Source organism: Manacus vitellinus, unplaced genomic scaffold (genome assembly GCF_001715985.3).
Source record: "Manacus vitellinus isolate BGI_N305 unplaced genomic scaffold, ASM171598v3 scaffold_5_pilon, whole genome shotgun sequence".
NCBI classification, from domain to species: domain Eukaryota; kingdom Metazoa; phylum Chordata; class Aves; order Passeriformes; family Pipridae; genus Manacus; species Manacus vitellinus.
In genome coordinates this window covers 1,760,135-1,779,598 of record NW_021940682.1, presented here as the reverse complement: position 1 = coordinate 1,779,598, position 19,464 = coordinate 1,760,135, and the positions used below count along the sequence as shown (strand labels likewise).

The 19,464-nt window shown below is 41.3% G+C and overlaps 1 protein-coding gene across 1 annotated transcript; it reads left to right on the top strand.

Annotated features, from left to right (window-relative positions):
* The first annotated feature begins 8,258 nt into the window (after nt 1–8,258).
* RERGL (RERG like) lies at nt 8,259–19,149 on the top strand. Its single transcript, XM_018080882.2, has 6 exons — nt 8,259–8,341; nt 11,229–11,311; nt 11,407–11,463; nt 13,826–13,899; nt 15,826–15,974; nt 16,979–19,149. Exons 1-6 carry the CDS (start codon nt 8,259–8,261, stop codon nt 17,259–17,261), a joined length of 729 nt encoding a protein of 242 aa, XP_017936371.2. The 3' UTR covers nt 17,262–19,149.
* The last annotated feature ends 315 nt before the right edge of the window (nt 19,150–19,464 follow it).

The window sequence follows — 19,464 nt, the reverse complement described above, 5'->3', positions numbered from 1 at the left end:
TTGATAGATTTTGGAGCGCTCAGCACCTTTTCATATGGATTACATCTTGCTATAACTGTACCTTAAAGAACTTCCAAGGTCTTTTAAAGTTGTTTTTTTGTGGCTCGATCATAATTGCAGTGGGAATGAACTTAAAAGGATATTCAACTAAGTTCACCATCAAATAAAAAGTATATCTACAAAACCGAATTATAAAATTGCTGAAGAAGCCAATGGTTTCCAGGAAATCCTAGGAATAGTTGGAAGGAGCCTTTGGAGATTACTTAATCCAACTCCCCTGCTCAAACCACTGTCAGCTAGAGCAAGTTGCTCGGGACTTTGTGCAGTTGAGTTTTTAATATCTCTGAGGATAAAAACTCTACAACCTTTCTGGGCAACCTTTTCCAGTAGTCAATCACTTTCCTGGAGAACACATTTTTTTCTTATGTTTAAATTGAGTTTTCTGGTTTTCAGTTTCTGGCTATTGCCTCTTTTCCTATCACTGTATAGCACTGAAAATAGTCTGGCTCCATTTCTTTACCACCACCTGATGGGACAGTGTAAGATCTCTCCCTAATGCAGCCCAAGATGCTGTTGGTCGCCTTTACTACAAGGACACATTGCTGGAACCTGTTCAACTTGTCATTCATTGGGACCCCAGCACCTTTCCTGTGAAGTGGTTTTGCAGTTGGTCAGCTGCCAGTCTGTTCTGGTGCAAGAGAATACTTCTCTCTCAAGAAACAGGACTTGGCTTGTCCCTTTGTGGAATTTCCTGAGATTCCAGCTGGCCCATTTTTCCAGCCCTCTCTGGATATCAGCACAACTGTGTATCAACCACTTGTCCCAGTTTTGTACCATCTGCAAACTTGCTGAGGGTACAGCAAGACATCCTGTCCCATTATCCAGATTATGACTGAGGATATTAAACAACATTGGCCTCATTATTGATGGCTTGGTACAACACCAGGGACTGGACTTCTGCTGGACTTTGTGACACTGATCACAGCCCTTCGAGCCCAAGAGTTCAGTTTTGAGTTCATGTCCCTGGCCATTTACCTAGTCAGTCTATGAGGATGGGCAATCTGTTAGGCTGTCTAACTGTCCTCATGGCAGGTAAGATTTCCCTTATATCCAGTATGAAACTCTCCCTTTTTAATTTGAGTCTGCTGGTTTTTGTCCTCCCACTGTGCACCCCTGTGAAGAGCCTGGTTTCAGCTTCTTGATAAGATTCTCACAGCTACTGGGGGAGCTGTTAGGTCTCTCTCCTCACAGGACAAGTGCTCCAGGCCCCTGCTTATCTTGGCAGTCTCCTGCTGAGCTTATTCCAGTCAGTCAGTATTCTTGCACGGGGAGAGGAAGGGCAAAAACAAATGCCATTTTCCAGGCATGGTCTAATGAATGCTGAGCAGAAGAGATGGTCCCTTCCCATGAGCTACTGGCCACGTCCCTGCTGTTCCTGGGAGGCTGCTGGTCATTCCTGCTGCTGGGGCACTGCTGGCTCATGTCCAGCTCGCTGCCCACCAGCTCCAGGGCCTTTCAGCAGTGCTGCTCCCTGGGTGGGATGCCCCCAGCCTGTGTGGCTGCTGGGACTTGTCCTTCAGTGTTGGGCCCAGTTCTGTTTAATATCTTTATTGATGATTTAGATGAGGGGATTGAGTCCATCATCAGCAAATTTGCAGATGACACCAAGCTGGGGGGGATTGTCAATCAGCTGGAAGGCAGGAGGGCTCTGCAGAGGGACCTGGACAGGCTGGAGAGTTGGGATGATTCCAAGGGGATGAGGTTCAACAAGGCCAAGTGCCGGGTCCTGCACTTTGGCCACAACAACCCCATGCAGCGCTACAGGCTGGGGACAGAGTGGCTGGAGAGCAGCCAGGCAGAAAGGGACCTGGGAGTTTGGATTGACAGGAAGCTGAACATGAGCCAGCAGTGTGCCCAGGTGGCCAAGAAAGCCAATGGCATCCTGGCCTGGATCAGGAACAGTGTGGCCAACAGGTCCAGGGAAGTGATTCTTCCCCTGGACTCAGCACTGGAGAGGCCACACCTCGAGTGCTGTGTCCAGTTCTGGGCCCCTCAGTTCAGGAAGGACATTGAGGTGCTGGAGCAGGTCCAGAGGAGGGCAACAAGGCTGGTGATGGGACTCGAGCACAAGTCCTATGAGGAGAGGCTGAGGGAGCTGGGGTTGTTCAGCCTGGAGAAGAGTAGGGTCCTCACTCTCTACAACTCCCTGAAAGGAAGTTGTAACCAGGTGGGGGTTGGTCTCTTCTCCCAGACAGCCAATGGTAGGAGAAGAGGGCATGGTCTTAAGCTGTGCCAGAGGAGGTTTAGGTTAGATATTAGGAAGAAATTCTTTACAGAGAGGGTGGTCAGACATTGGAATGGGCTGCCCAGGGAAGTGGTGGATTCTCTGTCCCTGGAGATTTTTAAAAAGAGACTGGATGTGGCATCAGTGACATGGTCTGGTAACCACGGTGGTGTTGGATCAAGGGTTGGACTTGATGATCTCGGAGGACCCTTCCAACCCAGCTGATTCTATGATTCTATGATTCCTGGGGCAGGGCTCTGTCTTCAACCCTCCTGGATGTCATGAGGTTCTTAACCAGCCTATTCCTCCAGCCTGTCAGGGTCCCCCCCAGTGGCACTTTTGCACTCAAGTGTATCAACTGGTACATCCAGTTCAATGTCATCTGAAAATTACAGAAAATTACAGAAAATACAGAAGTGCAAGCTATGACCTCCTCCAGGGCATGAACAGGTCTCAGCTCAGTCCCCTGTGGGACTCCACTAAGTGGCCTCCAGGTAAATCATGACCTCTTAACCATCACTTTCTGAGCCCCATCTTCTAGCCTGTCTTTTACCCATGTGGTTGCCTACCCACTCAGACCACTATGTCCCAGCATGGATGGAAGAATGCTGTGGGAGACAGCATTGAGGACCTTGCTAGAGTTGAGGCAATGACCTTAAACTGCTCTCTCCTTATTCACTAGCTAGGCATTTTATAATAGAAGGCAGGTAGGCTAGTTAGACATGAATTACCTTTGGTAAATCGTGGTGCCTCTGATACCCCTGCTGACTGTTCCCAATCACCTTCCTCTCTTTTGTGAACCCAGAAACAGCTTCCAAGTGGCCTCTCTCCATGATTTTCCCAAGAATCAAAGTGAGGCTGACTGTCCCACAGTTCTTTGGATTGTCCTTTCTATGCTTTTCTTGAGGGTGGGTGCAAAACACACCTTTTTCCAGTCATCAAAGACATCCTAACCTCCATGACCCTTCAAAGAGAGAGAATGCTTTCAGCAACCTGGGATGCAGACAAGCTGGTCCCATGGACTTGTTTAGCTATAATTTGCCCAACACTGTTTAAGCTATTTCAATAGTGTAGCTGTGCTCTTCCTCCTGCTCATGGCTACATATTCCCACATTCTTCTTTATACCACTATTTGTGATACAGTGTTGAGTCAATTCAGTTGAGAGATTCAAGATAAAACCAAATGCAATAACATTTTTTTTAAATTTATTTTTGTATCAAATAAGCAAGCTGAGCCACTCAATCAAGGGGCCACAAGACCATAAGATTTATTGCTTCAGAAATCACAGGAAGGAACAGAGGGTACAGTTGGATGCAAACTACCTGCTATCAGATTAAGATGAACATTAAATCTTTTCTTGAGATTAATCTAAACCATGGCAATCACAGAGCTAGAAACAGTTTCTGTAGTTTCCTGCAATGATTATACTCTGATACATTTAGCATATTGTATCTGGAGACTGACCATCTCCCACAGAGCAAGAAGTTATGAATAAATGTTGATTATTTTCAGTTTCAACTTCATTATTCTAATATGTGTTGGCCACAACACAACTTAAAAGCACTCTGAACTTCACAGTAATAATCTAGCAGAAATTAAGAGCTCAGTAATTGCTTATTTATGCTGTGATCTAATAAAAACCTAATCTAAAATATAATGGTATGAGGTGCTATATAACTCACAGACAAACATTATAACACATATAACACAGACAAACATCAAAAAATACAGTAAATGTACAATAAGAAAATATAAAATCTTTAAAAAGAAGCTGTGTACCTCCTTCTCACATCCCATAATGATTCAAGCCATGGATTTACAGTGAGATAAGCCTTGCTGGGGAAAAATAAATCCATCTTCTGCCTCATACACTGTTCAAACACACAGATTTTTCAGAACATATCTACAATCAAAAAAATGCACAAGATATGATTTTGAGAGTTTGGAGAAAACTGCCAATGACAAGGAACATGCTCAGCTGGAGTCTCCATCTCTAAAACGATGGAAGCAACCTCAAGCCTCTCTTGATTATCCAAAGAGCTGACATTAAACTTGAAAGGCCCCAAGCAGAGGGCAAGACATTATAGCTCAACACTAACAGCTAAAGTACTGTGCAGAAAGACCTTCACTTCCCTTTCAGACCAACATATCTCACGTTTATTTGAGATAAGAACAGATGTGATGGTGGCTTTTGATGGCAGAGCGATTCAAATGTTGCAAATTCAAACACTGGTTTATCTCCCTGTAACTTATTTGAGAAGTTTCAGTAGGACTTTCATCACCACTAAACTGAATAAACATCAATGACCACTAAAAAGCATTTGCCACCACAGCAGAAATAGGTTGGCTGTCATTTTCAACTCTAAGCTTTAATAGTGGTTGGCTCTTCAATCCACTCCAGAGTTCATTACAGTCTGTCTTTCCTACTTCACAGTCAGTGAAAACTTGTAACCTAATGCTTTGCTTGTATCACCTGTTTCCCAGCTCCTATTTATTTCACATGTTTTAGGGGAAAGAGGTCAGTGCAATTTTTGTGTATGGAATCCTTGTTCCTAGGTTGTAGGAAAAAAGATATAAATATAGTTTGGATTGCTTTTCCAATATGCTAAACCCTCTTCACATTGCAAAATCCCCATATTTTATTCCTAAGGAATTAAAAAACTCCACTAACCTAATTAAATAAAGCAGTCTTTTTGTTCTTTCCTAAAAGAAGTCAATACTTAATTGCTTGTAGGATGCAAGTTCATGGTTTTTTTCCTCCAGTTGATGAAAATGGTACAACTGCTTTTTCACTATGTATTTTTCTGAGCGTCATTTTTCTGACAGCTCATTAGTTGTTTTGGGGGTTTTGTTTGTTTGGGGTTTCATTGCTAGTTTTGTTTGTGTTTTTGTTTCTTTATTTGTTTGTTTGGTTTTGGGTTTTATGTGGGTTTTTTTGGTTTTGTTTTTTTGTTTGTTTGTTTGTTTGTTTTTGTTTTTTTTTGTTTTTTGTTTTTTTTTTTTGTTTTTTTTACATGTGATCATCCAAACAGGCAGAACACCAGAAAATGTGAAAATGTGAAGGTACATGATGCTACTCTTGTATGTTATTCTGGCCAGAACACTCCAATGTCTCTTAGTGAAATTACCCTTTGAAAATCAACACTGATCATCACTCTGAGGCTTTCAATAAGCTTTCTTACCTTTAGGTCCAGAATCATTAGGAAAACCAAGATAGATTTTCTATAGTTTTGACTGTGAACAAGAACTTGAATGAAATATTTCCACAGTTGACTATTGCTTCACATTTTCTCCATACAACAAAACCTGAATGCTTCACTTTTACTTTAGTCTGTATGCACAACCCATGGCAACTATTTTAAGATCTCAATCAGAGCATTAAGAACCAGAACTGATTCTAAAAGAATAATTTTCTTTGATCAAAATTTTTACCAAATTGGAGATAGAAATTTAGGTAAGGAAAAAAAAAATCAATGTACCAAATAACATGGTGGCAAAGGTTAATTTTCCCTGGAATGTGAGGGTTCCTTACAGCAGTTTACTATAGCTGTTTGTGTTTTTTTTCATTTGCTTGAGGTTTTTTGTTTGTTTTTTTTTCTTGTATAAATAACATCAATGACAGAGAATAAAAACTGATGTCACCTCTCAAGAGTTTTGCAATTACATGGGAAGTAGGAAATAAAATTTTAAATTCTTGCCCTGATTCAAGTCAGGGACTCGAGCCTGGGTTTTTTTAAAACTTAAATATTTCACAATTACAAGGCTGTTTAATTACTTTAGGATTATACTCCCTGTCTTATTTTAAAACCTTTGAAAAGCATATCTGAAAAGTAACTATATTTCTTCCAATGCCAAAAGGGGGTAAAAATTCTTCAGCATTTTGAATTATCTCAATAAGCAATATTGTTTTCTGGCAAATTCCATTACAAAACCAAATTTCAATAAATGCTAGCACAGATGTGTTAAAGATGTGTTTTGTCTTTTTGCTACAAATGGAGCTGTGTAACTTGAGATAACATTCCCCTAGGCACTAAAAATAACAAAGTGTAATCTTTATGTTGGGATTTGGGTATAAACACCCTCTGCAAGCATTTAGCCTTGCAACTCACATTTTGCTGAACTTGAATTAGGTGAAAGGTTTAAAGATTTCTGTTTACTGGGAAAAGGCTCTTATATGAGACTCAAGGAAAGCAGAATTCTGTCTAAAATTAGGATTTATAATAATTATATATAAGGAAGTTATATACCACTTAAAATCCCTTGCCTTGTCATTAACACCTTAATTATTCAAGAAGCATTTTTTAAAGCTTCCATATGGCAGTCCAAGCCATATAAAGAGACTATTTTCATGCTTCAATATTTGCATTGCAGTGAAATGTAGAGGTCTTTATCATGGGCCAGTCCCTTCATAGTTATACATTCAAAAGATAATCTGGGTCCCAAAGTTGTGTAGAACAGAAGTCAAACAAACAGATTGTTTAGAAACCAAAAATCAACTTGACACTTTACCTTGCAGTCATGTGGTGTTGGTGTGGGCCTTAATCAACCCAAAATACACTGTTTACCAAGAAACACACAAGTCTCTTTAAAGAGTCTGAGCATAATGCATAAATGCTTAAGCCTAAATGCCTCGGTTTTCATTCCCACAATACTGACCATATACTATTCCCACTAGACCATGAGGTCTCCAAACTTTCTCCCTGTCACACTGTCCTTACTCCTAAGGGTTATCAGCTCAGAGTCATATTATTAGTCTGCAAAATCCTTCATGATACCCTGGGGGATAGGCAGTTTCAGACTCTGGGAGAAATCTGTAAGGAGCTACGAAGTTTTGTTTTTCACATCCAATGCGACTTTTTTTTGTGTACTAACAGTACTTTCTCATAGATCAAATCTGTAATTTCTGCTAAAAAAATCCCAAACACTTTCCCATGGCCAGCAAGACAAAATTTCAATCACTTATAACAACCTACCTCTGAGAGCAGTTTACCATTTTTAGGAGGAAAAACGGCAGTTTTTATCTATTTACACCACATAAACAGAGCAGATGGGATTATGCTCTGTCATGTCTTCTTTCCATCATGAATAATACCTTTGAGTATTCCACTGAGGAATGTACCCATGTCTATAGATGATGAAAATATCACATTCAGCTGAAAATCCTGTTGTTCTAGTTTTGTTGGTTTTGTTGTGGTTTTAGACATCTGCTTGGCCAGTTCATGTGCTATGGAAGCAGTCGGAGTAGCAGATGTAAAATTTAAAGCACTCCACCTGAAGGTATGGTGGAAAGTGGGTTTTAAAAGACAGATCTTACCTGGAAGACGTTACTCCATAAGCCAGAAGGGGACTAATTCTGCAGGGATACAAACCTCAGCAAGTTATAGAAATCCTATACTATACAGAGCAGGCACTTGCTTCAGCCAGTGGTTCCTAATTGTGCTTTTTGGATTGAAGCATTATTGTTGTTCACAAAGTACAAATAGTTATATACTCTCAATTCCATCTTCTTTCCAGCAGCCAAGCTGCATGAAAAAGGCTAAAATGGAAAGCAAGTGTTTTTCTTATGTTCATTTTCTCCACAAGCAGTTTTGACTCTCAGAGATCTTGGCATCAGGCCAGAGATGTCCCAATCTACAGAACTGGGAATGAAATGCAAAGTGACCACATTTGATCAGTGATCTGCAAAATTCTGAAAACTTTTAGCTTAAACAATTCAAAATCAATCATCTACCACGTTCACTAAAAAGGGAATTTTATCTGGTTAATCATTTATTTCCATTGTATCTATTAGAAGCCCACTGCTTTCTTAGCAGAGCTTTACACATGTAAACAAAGTTTCCTCACTTGTTGCTTGAGCAGCACAGAGTTGACTCATTTTTGACCACCAGATCTGAACTCACACATAAACTTCTGCTCCCTAGATAGATGAACTGTTTTGTACACACCTCTACCCTTGCAGAGACACTTGCACCCATGGGTAATGAGGGTAAAACCCTTCCAGAACAGACGGATTTGGCACTGGAAGGAACTGAAAGTGGCAGTTGTACAAGTTGCAGGTAAGGACAGTCAACACTAAAATGAAACAAGAGGTTGAGGCAATTTAAAGAGGCATTACTACTGTATGTACCACAAACTGTTATATAAATGCCAAATCTAGGCAAATAATCCATAAAAAAAGTATGCTTACTTTGCATCATTTCTTCTAATACATGAAATGTTCCTTCAGGCTTAATGCAAATCAAAACATTTCAGTAAGATGATCAACAAAAGTGTTCATTGCAACTTGAAATGTCAAAAATGGCATTGCTTAGAGAGGTAAGCAACTTTTGCTGTTATGTTTTGTGGGGGTGTTGATTTAAAAGAAATTTGAGATTTGTCCTCTGTATAGGAAGAAATTAAAAAGTATCTCTGTGAATACACTTGCAAAATGGAAATGCAGCAGTAATAGAAGAAAATGGACAGAAAAGTTTATGAATAAGAATAAAATTAAATGATTTAGAGTGGATGTTCAGGAGTTCCTTACATTATAAATTTTCTCAATTTAGTTCTGGGAAGGGAGGGAGAAAGACACTCTTTCAGAAAAGAAACATTCTCATTGTTTAATTTTCAATTAAAACTTAATTTCTCTAATGCTTCAAGTTATATACCACAAACCATCTCAGTCTCCTTAATAAACTTCTTTGTACAACTAAAAGAAATAAAAGTGCCAGGCAGTACATTCTTTAACATGTGCAATACCCCAATTTGGTTATCACATCTGCTGTCCAGGTGAGGGAAGTGCTCATGTGGTTAAGTCCATGCAGTGGGAACAGGAGAGCTGGATTCCATTTTTCCCTTTGCAGAGGGTATAAAATAAAGAGTTTGGACAATTTACATCCCAAATACAGCGTTCTGTTTCCTAAAACACCTGCATGAAGAGCTGTGCTGGCCCACCATGCCACAGGGGCAGGAGTGAGTGCCAGGGAGGACTACAACAAGCCAAGGTTGCCAAAAAGGAACAAGGAGTAAAAACAAACCAGGGAGAAGAAAAAGCCATCCTGAGGAGTGCATCTTGAGACCACTTCAGACGAGTTATCCTCTGTTTTCCTGTACCATGGGCCATTATAACTGCCTTAATCAGCCTTTCCATGGCATAGTCATAAACTGCACATACTTCAACAGGAAATAAAGAACATTCCTGAGCTGTGAGACAGCTGTGTTGAAACCTCACACTTCTTAAAAGAAACTTCAGAACCATTTGTTGAAATCATCTGCAAAAAAGCCGCATCCTTGATAACGCACGCACATGGATAAGCAGGTTTAGACTTTCCTCTTGCAGTGGTTTCAATGTATATGAAATAGCAAAATACTAAATCATGCCAGTTACACCAAATTGACTCCAGCCTAGTGATCTCAGCATCCTGCTATTTCAAAAACAAATGTTAAAATAGCCAAAGGTCAGACTAAAGTTCTTTTAGATATTAACCTTTGTCTTGTGAGCGAGCAATAGCAGAACAGGACAAGGAGGAATGGCTTCAAACTGAAAGAGAGTAGGTTTAGATTAGATATTAAGAAAAAAATGTTTACTGTGGGAGTGGTGAGGCACTGGGACAGGTTCCCGTGGATGCCCCATCCCTGGAAGTGTTCAAGGCCAGGCTGGGTGGGGCTGGCAACCTGATCTATGGCAGGGGAATGGAACAAGATGATCTTTAAGGTCCCTTTCAATACAAACCATTCTATGATTCTATTAAAAAAAACAGATAAAGCAAACTAGAGGTATCCCCTGCTCACACCTCCAGCCATTAGCAACTTTTCAGTCAGGGACTTTGGAGTCAAACTTCATCTGCCTGTTTATTCTTACATATGTTTTTCTCCACTAAGCATTTCCTTCAGCTGTAACAAATACCTTGTCTGTCTATTTTCTTGAGCTTGTTGTACCTGTAATACCTCCTAGCAAGCAAACTGAAGCAGTGCTTTATTGAATGATTTATACGATGCACAACAGTTCCATCAGAACAGGGTAAAAATATCAGAATAAATAAATATATTCAAGTTATATAAACGAAGTAAAATAATCATGAACACAGTAAGTATTCAAGTGTAACAAGGATTTTAAAGCAACCTGTTGTTCACCAGTGGACTAACTAAAGCTTTGCACACAAGTATTTTATGCACTTTCAGAAATAAATAGCCATTAGAAGGATCTTTAGGAGCCTCGAAACAAAGAGGCACAGTAGACTCAGGGTGTCTTTCTGGCAGTGTTAGCCTTCTCTGCCTCACCTTCCACGTTATATTTGCTTGTTTCCCAGGCACGTTATATGGCCTCAGCTGAACAGCACACAACACAGAACTTAAATTTAAATTCAACAAAAACAATCATAGGCATAAAAAAAGGCAGGCCCGCAGAAGTTTTTGCAAGATCAGAGGTTTAGTGAGTGATGAGTTTTGAAACACCAGACAAGCTCAGAACGCTAATTTTTAGCAAATTACCCCAGAAAGCACTTAAAATTAAAACCCACTCCCTTCGGTTTGTTCACTTTCACACTCCTGGTACAAAACAGTGACAGCCTGCGAACCAAAATAAACAAACAACGCCCGCAGCTGGAGAACGTCTTCTCCTTTTCTCTTTCCTTTTTCTTTTTTTAGTTTCCCCGCCTTTCTTTCCTCTTTTCCCTCCAATTCCTAACCGCACTGAGGGGAGAAGGAGGAGAAGGAGGCAAGGGACCCGCCAGCCTGCCTGGGAAGGTCGGCAGGAAGGCGACCTAGAGGAAAACTTGCGCGGCGGGGGACGAGCCGGAGGGACTTGAGGAGGAGGAGGAGGAGGAAGGCGCTTCTCGGAGAAGTTGAAAAAACACCTCCCCCCGCAGAGAGCTGTGGCTTCCTCGCCGCCGGCGGGCGGGGAGCGGGCAGGAGGTTGGGATGCTGGGCGGGATGCGGGGCGGTGTCGCCGCAGGCACTTTAAAGCCGCGGCGCGCGCGGGCGCGGGGTGGCGGCGGCGGCCGAGGTGAAGGTGGCCGTGCTGGGAGGGAGCGGGGCCGGCAAGTCGGGTAAGGGGGGGAACCCAGGGAGCCCCCGGCCTTGGGTTTGGTGCGGGGAGGGCGGCGCGATCCCGCTAAACGTGGCGTGTGCTTCCCTCCCTTAGCGCTGACCGTGCGGTTCCTGACCCGGCGGTTCATCGGGGAATACGCGTCCAACGCCGGTGAGCGCCGCGGGACGGAGTGGGGGAAGGAGGGCTGGGAGGGCGATCCGGGGGGGATCCGCTCGGGGTTCCCCCGGGGAGCGCAGGACGCGGCGCTTCGAGCACTTATTTGATCGGGAAATCGGGTAAAAGAGCGGTTTCGCAGAACTTTTCGGGAAGGTTTAAGTTTCCGCTCGGTTGTCAGCGGGAGGTCCTGGCTAAGCGTGAGCTCTGAGGAGGGAGAAGGATGAGCGGGGTGTCTGTGCAGGGATCGCCCCGAACCGGGCAAGGGAGGATAACCGGACTGCGAGTGGGAAGTGAGGGTGGGTTATAGTCAGCTCAGTCAGAGGGGAGGTGAAGAAAAGAGACAGACTAGGTAAAAAAAAACAAAAACAAAAAAACCAAACAAAGCAACAACAACAAACCCACCCCCAAACCTATTCTATTGAATATCTGCTCTTCGGCTCCAGAGGAGAGGTGGAACGGATTGTTTATCGGGCACTGGTGGTGAATCAAAGCATAACGCGAAACCCCCAGCGAAGCAGGAATGCGCTGGTTGGATTGCTTTGTGGAAAGTCTCGCTGTACAGAGGACAGAAGGTCACATTCGTGCCAGAACTAATATGCTGATCCTTAAGACACTTCTAAGGTCTTGGGAGGTGGCAAAGCAGGACTCGAACTTCCACATCCCGGGTCGAAATACTGTTTAACTGATGCACAAACAATTTCGGAAATGTGCTGCCACCCCAGCTGATGGGCATGAGATGTCCCAAAACTTAAGATGTCAGAGAGATTGCTATCTGCCTCACTTTCCCTGCTGAAGTGAAGGAGTCTTTCCACATTTTTTTTCCATGGGGATCAGAGTAGCTTCCAGTGATCCACAGATAAAAAAGAAATTAGAAGTACTAAACTGAATTGCGTTAAATATATCAAAGTTAATTTATTATGAAAGGAGAGTTATAGTTGTATATTTATGCTCTACCAATACTTGTTACAATACAAACACAGACTGAAAAGATAGTTTGTGTCCTAGCTGGCTGATCTAGGTCTGAGCTGTCACATGGAAGTTGAGTAGTGCTCCATGTGTGTGCCAAGCCACCTGCAACTAAAAACAGGTTTCCCTATTCTGAGCCTCCAGTACTGCAAGTGTCAGAACATTTTAATTTGTTACCAAAGTTTGATGGAAGATACCTTCAGCACTATTTCTAGAAAGGAGGAAGGGAGAGGGAAGTGGGAATAGGGGTGGTAAAGATCGTGCCACTGTTAGTGGAGTCAAAACATTAACTAAAATTTTGTTTAATTATGGAAACAACCATAATTAAACAAATTAAGGACTGCAGATTTTATCTTCTGAGATGCTTGGGACTGATAGTTCATCATTAGATGAACTCTTATGATAGGCATGGAGAATGCTTAAGATTAACATGGTCCTGAGCTGAAGATGCTGAGTTCCAGAGATTATAGACCTACCCTTCATTACACAGTTTTAATTGGATTTTCTGTAGGGCAAGTACCAGTCCATGTCTCTGTAGTTCAGAAACTGAGAAGTTATACTGCAGAAAGCCTGTTGACAATGAACTCAATGAACACAATCTGGTCACACTTGCTTAGAACAGGCTGCTGGTGAAAAGAATAGTGATGGTCTGTCTGCAAGAGTGTTCCCAGTGTTGCTGGTGGAGAGTCCTAAATCTGAGAACTGACACTACAGAAATATTTTTGGGCTAGATCCTAAGGACATGATCCTGTAAATACTGTAGGTCTAATGCTGCCTTGTATTAGAACTCTTAAAGCACCAGATGTCATGGTAAATAAACAGTATTACTCAATAATGGCTTTTGTGCAGAACCAGAACTACAGATAGTCTGGCTGACTACTTGCATAATCCTGAGCCTTAGTATCAAGCTGAGTGATCAAGAACATTTAGCTGATTCTGAGCATTGTGTATCCCCTTTCCCTCCATTTTAGAAGAGGAAAACTATGGTCTGAAAGTATTCATTACACCAAAACTTTGATGGGAGCACCAAATTGAAGTGGTGTTGGTCTGCTCAAGGGGCTGGTTGTTGCAAAATGAAATATGTTTCTTTCCAGTGTGTGTTCAAAAAAAGAAAAAGCAAACAGCTGATCAACAACACTGCAAAAAACCCCACACCAACAAAATAAAAAAAAAATCAAACAAAAAAACTCCTCTAACCCTGAAAACCCCAACAAAGCCAAACCCCCTCCTCACCTGCAAAAGAAACAAATCACAGACAAAACCCCTTGAAAAACCAACCAAACCAAAGAGTACTCATGTAATCCTCAGTATTATCCAATGTCAGCATTGCTGCCTTTTCACTGTCACCCCAAGTCACTAACACTGATTTTCTTTGGATACTGTCTATTAGAATGCATCTACACTAAACACTTGTGCCTGGATGGGAGGCAGATACACCTGGAAATTTATGACCCTTGTTCACAGGTAAGAATGGGTGGGAGGGGGCAAAGAAAGGCTGTTCTTCATTCTGTCTGTGTATATGGTAAAAAGGGTTGAGGGGTTACAAACTTCTTGCCTGCTGTTGGAATTTGTCCTTGCTGGTTTTCTTTTAAAGACTGAAATTTTATAGTTGCTGTGGCTCACACCTGCTGAGTACTTTCCCATTTCATGGAAGAAGCCCTTCATTGTTTAGATTTTTCGTAAATGCCTTTTCATTTTGGAGTATTGCTAACAGAAATAACTTTTACCACTTTTGCCTTTCTTAGGTAGATACAGAGATAAGTTATTGGGTTACATGCAGTTTTCTCAAATACCCTAAATGGATGAAATTTTATATAGCTTACAGTTTATAAAGCAAGCAGTTTATACTAAATGTCTGCAGAAATGGTCAAAGTAGACATTGCTGCTCCTCTTGCTAGCGCATTCTGAGCTGTCTTGTACGAGTTTTTACTGAGGAACAAGGCCTAACTTTAGCTGTTTGCTGCTTTCTTCACAACTTCTTAGTGGCTGCACAGGAATAGGCAACAGGTAGAGGCAGTATTGCTTTTCTCTGGCAGGACAGGGTTTCGGAGGTCCTGTATCCCATGAGAGATGGGGAAGAAAAGCAGGTCCCAAGAGAAGACCAGAATGGGGAAGGAAGAGGAGCCATTTTTGTTTCTGCTTCCTGAAATCTTCCTGCTCTCTGAGCCTTTCCTCTAGTAGCTGGATACCTGTTGTACAAAGCTCACTGTCCCTTCATCCATCTGAGAAACAGCTGTGACACACACACACACACACACGTCACCATTCCCACCCCTAAATGTGCTGCACAGTCCCCACAGCACTAAAAAAACCTGTTGTATTAAAGATGCTGAAGTCTTCAGACAGTTCCAGAAACTTGTTTCATCTTTCTCATGCATCCCCTTTCATTGCCACCTTTCAGTTACCATCCCTCACTGTAAGTTACAGCCTTCCCAGTTCAGATGTTAATGGTGCTACAGAGCTGCCCTAATACTGAGCCAGTCAAGGCAACCAGGTTGGGATGTCACTGGAGAATATACACTGCAAGTAGCAAAGTACTAAACTAGCAAGGGACCAACTTTAACAGTCCTCAGTTTACTATTCAAGGTGGGTTTTCCACAGAGCAAAAGTCAATTTTTAATCTTTATTTTTTTCCTGATCAGCTTCCGGTATTTCATCTATTTTGGGTCACATGGTTTTGCTAGCTGCAGCCAAATCATCTACAGGGATAAGCTAATTTAAAATAGTTTTGAAATTATATTCCTTTGCTTAATAGGACAGTTTGCAGCTGTTGCTTTCTGGAAATCAGAAGTGCAACAGTTTCTTGTGGTGAACCCCCTTGTCACTAGAGCAGCTTTTGTCACTAGTTTGTTTTAAACTCAAGTGCAGATTGATGGGAGATTTTTTTTCTAGCTGTCTCTAGAAATTTATCCTCTGGGTAGTGTTTCAGACTTGAACAATTCAATGAAGAAACCAAGCAAATGAAGAAACCAAGCAAATGAAGAAACCAAAGAAAGTCATTAAGCTTAGTGTAGTCAGAATATTAGAAACACATAAACCAGAGCTATAACCAGAAAATGCACAAATATCAATGGCTCCTGTATGTTTCTTTCACATGTAACCCTGCAGAATATTCATCATAAGTAGTGGTTGTACAGGTTATGCAATTTTACTGTTTAAAAAAGCATAAATTTTTCATAATTTGTTGGTGATCCAAAGTGCTATCTTTACTGATGGTTATATGTTAGGCTTTTGGAGCATTATTCACCTGAATTTGATAACAATACCTAGGCCTATTAAATATCCTTTGCAATAAAAGATACAACATTCTCACATTCACAGTGACAAAGAAAATGCTCTGATGTGACAACAGTAACATTCTTTTTGCATGTGAATTTGAACTTCTTTCAGCCACAGCAGGGGAAACTCTCCCTCACAGACGAGCTCCACTGGGCTGATGGATTTATCATTGTTTATGACATCAGTGACAGAGCATCGTTTGCATTTGCAAAAGCATTGCTGTACAGGATCCGAGAGTCTCACACAGGAGTTTGTAAAAAGTAAGTGGCATTATTTTTTTTCCCCTCAGCAAACATAATAAAGAGCCGAGAACGTTTCTGTGAGCTGTAGGCATCCTAGTAGCAATTAAAATCCAGCAGCATCCAAGTGACATAATGCAATGCCAACAACAAGGTACCTGGAGGTAAAATGTGTGGCAAATTGCAATCTATTTCACTGTATCCTATGCCAAGTACATCAGGACTTTTGTTTTTCTTTCTTACAAAATTGCTATTTAAATAATTGCCGTAAATCTCTCTGCTGTGATTTGCGTGGCTATAAAGCTGGCAGTCAGCCTGTGCTTTTACTCTGCCACTTGATTACTGATGGAGATGCACCTGTGTAGGGATTGAAGGAAGCATTTCCCAACATACAGGAGTCTAATACCATGACTGTCTCCTAAACTGCCTTTAGCAGTGACACCGACATTATTTGTGCACACGGGTAACCACGTGGTAAGAAACAAACTACTTTCAAAAAGAACCACCAAAATTGCAAGTCTGAGTACCTGTGGTGGTGTGTATTCCTGCATCTGTCAGCTGAGGTGCTTTCTAAACAAATGAGCTTGGAATTATGTTTCCTGTGTTTTCTTCTGAGTTATGCCACTGACACTTGGTCTATCTCTTGGACTCTATTCTGTTTCCTGCAAATGGGGATAATGATCAGCTTGCTTGAAGTCCAGGTGCTGACAATAGACTTAGCAGTATAGAGGATGAAAACAGCAGTGGATTAAAAATACATTAGTTCATTGAGTAGAGGAACCAAAATGAAAATGTACTGACAGAGAATAACTGGTCTGGAAAATCCTTTGACATTTGACTGTGGCAAAGGGAAAACCAGAACTCTGGCAGAGTTGGGGTGCTGGTTGGTTCTTTTGGATTTTTTTTTTGTTTGCAATGCCAATTATCTTGCACATAGAGACTTTTCATACACACTGAATATAGCACAGCATTCAGCACAGTATTGTGATGCATCTTTTCTCTAATTGGAACCTTTTTGATTTCAGAATGGTCGAGTCAGCTATATTTTTGGTTGGTAATAAACAGGATTTATGCCACATGAGGGAAGTTGGCTGGGATGAAGGACAGAAGCTGGCAATGGATAACAAGTGCCAATTCTGTGAACTGTCTGCAGCAGAACATTGTCAGGAAGTTGTGGCAATGTTCACGAAAGTCCTGAGGAATATCACTTCAAATTTCAAAGTGAAAGAAAAGAGACGACCAAGTGGATCAAAGTCAATGGCCAAGTTAATCAACAATATGTTTGGAAAGAGAAGGAAATCTGTGTAAAAGATGGTTAGTCTTGAAGTAGGAACAAGCTGAAATAATGGAGCAGAGGCAGCTCTTGGGATTCAGTGAATTTCCTCCAAAGGTTGGTATCTGGAGGAGTAAGACAGTAGAGGCCAAAGGTGGGAGATAGTATGGTCAAGTGAATGGTCTAGACCTAGAAGACTGACCTTCTATTTCAAGTCCTACTCCAGATTTACTGTGTTTAGGGCTGTACCCCTTAAACCAAAAGCTGCTCCAGAGGAGAGTTTGATTCTGTATTTATTCAACACCAACATGGTCTTGGGTAGAGCTTCTAGGTGCAACTGAAGTACAAACAGTTATTCCACAGAATCACTTATTTGGAAAACATCGTTGAGTCCAAACATTAACCTGACACTGCCAAATCCACCACTGAACCATGTCCTTAAGTGTTCCATAATTTCCGACAAACTCAGCCTTGCTGACCAAAATCTTACTTCAGAATACTGAGAAGCAGTTGAATTTTTTGTGCAAGAACATTTGCACTGAAGAAAAGCAAAATGCTGTAGCTGCCTATGATGATGTGTTTGTATTTCACTGAAGGAAGGACAGCTTAGAGCCTTGTGTGCCTAACACCTACTGAAAGTCTTATGAATTAAATGCTTGGTCACCATCTACAAAAGTTATTTACCTGCAAAGCTGCCTTGCAGAGGCACCAGAAGGAGGAAAGCAGATATATAAAGCAGTATTGTCTCCTGTTTCGGTATCTTTTTTTTTTTTTAATGAGTGATGAAAGAAAGTAGAGAAGGTTGGGAAGTGTGGCAACTGAAATGTTAGTGAAATGTTAGTCAGTGAACATTTGACTGTTTTGGCAAGGTGGTTATTTAGTGAAATAATTTTACAGCCAGGGACAGTATAAGGCCAGGGCTGATCCCTTTAACAGCACAGTTTTTGTGAGCTTTAACAAAGTTTTATTACCTGTAAGGTGGATGTGGCTGTTCAGTTTTAGATGGGAGCAGAAGCTTGGAAAGCACGTGGACTGGTAAAGAGCACGAGTTCTTTAGGATGTCTGCCTGGATTTAAAGGTCAGCCTGCTGGTAAGACCTGTGCTCACACAGAGTGTTTTTCCTAAGGACTGATGTCTTTACAACTAGTCATCACTGTGGTATTGAAATGCCACTAAGCACTATGTTAGCTACACTTTTCAAACGTGGATATTAAACATCAGATGGGTCCAAATGTGTTGTCAGTTGACATTCAGAGCTCTTACTGTAGACAACTAAATAAGGGCTTAGCCCAGCGTGTTAGAAAGTGCTGTGCTCATGCAGAAATTATGAAGAGAAGTGACCTGAAGGTGAATTACTGCCTCCTGCCCATTCCAGGGGACAGCTAGGATTCAGTCTTTGAAAGTTGCTGAGTTGAAGCCTACCTCTACTCTGAAATTTTACCTGCATTGAAACGAGTAAGGTTACTTTGATTTTTGAGTGTTCACCCCCATAAGATGGCATAAGAAAGCTATATAATCTTAACATTACTGTTGTAAAATAATACTGAAGTTTGTTTTAATAAGTTTTGACAAAAGATCATGTCCTTTTTTCAAGGAAAAGATACTGTTTATTTCACTTGTTATAAGACTACAAATACAAATATTGGAATATAGTTCTCAGTTGGCAGGCACAGGGTTGCTTTATTTTTATACAGATGCTGCTCTGCAGTATCAGGAGCAGTGTGTTTAACTGTATTGTCCATATCTATGAAACTGAACTTGAAGACTACTCATGTACACCCTTCAGCTTTCCAGCACACACGGGATTCCAGAACGACTAATAGACTGTTGTAGCTGTATCTCACCAGTTCTGGCATGGCCAGATTTGAGAACTCTTATTTGTATTTACTGCTCCGGTACTAAATAAACTGGATATAAGATGAATGTACTGATGTGCTTTTTTTTCCCCGCCTTTACTTCTATATAAAGCTACGGACTTTTATTTTGACTGCTGTAAAATGGAAGCACCATGCAGATCTGGAATTTAAATTAGAGAAAGTAAATCTGGGAATCAGACACTTGGCATAATGGTGAACCTCTGGCTGTGATTCCTGAACACAGTGAAGAAGCCTTCAGGTACCTTTATGCAATGAAGAGTAGAGAACCTTTTAAAAACATTCTTTATCCTTTAAGAATCAGTCAAGACAGCCACAGATAAGCTAATTAGTTTTGCTCATACTAATGGGAATGTGGACTTCC

Excerpts from the sequence above, each read along its gene's own strand:
- RERGL (XM_018080882.2), top strand. The coding sequence starts at position 8,259 with ATGGGTAATGAGGGTAAAACCCTTCCAGAACAGACGGATTTGGCACTG. Across the intron at positions 8,342-11,228 it reads GGCAGTTGTACAAGTTGCAG|CCGCGGCGCGCGCGGGCGCG; the intron begins GTAAGGACAGTC and ends GGCACTTTAAAG. Across the intron at positions 11,464-13,825 it reads GGAATACGCGTCCAACGCCG|AATGCATCTACACTAAACAC; the intron begins GTGAGCGCCGCG and ends ACTGTCTATTAG.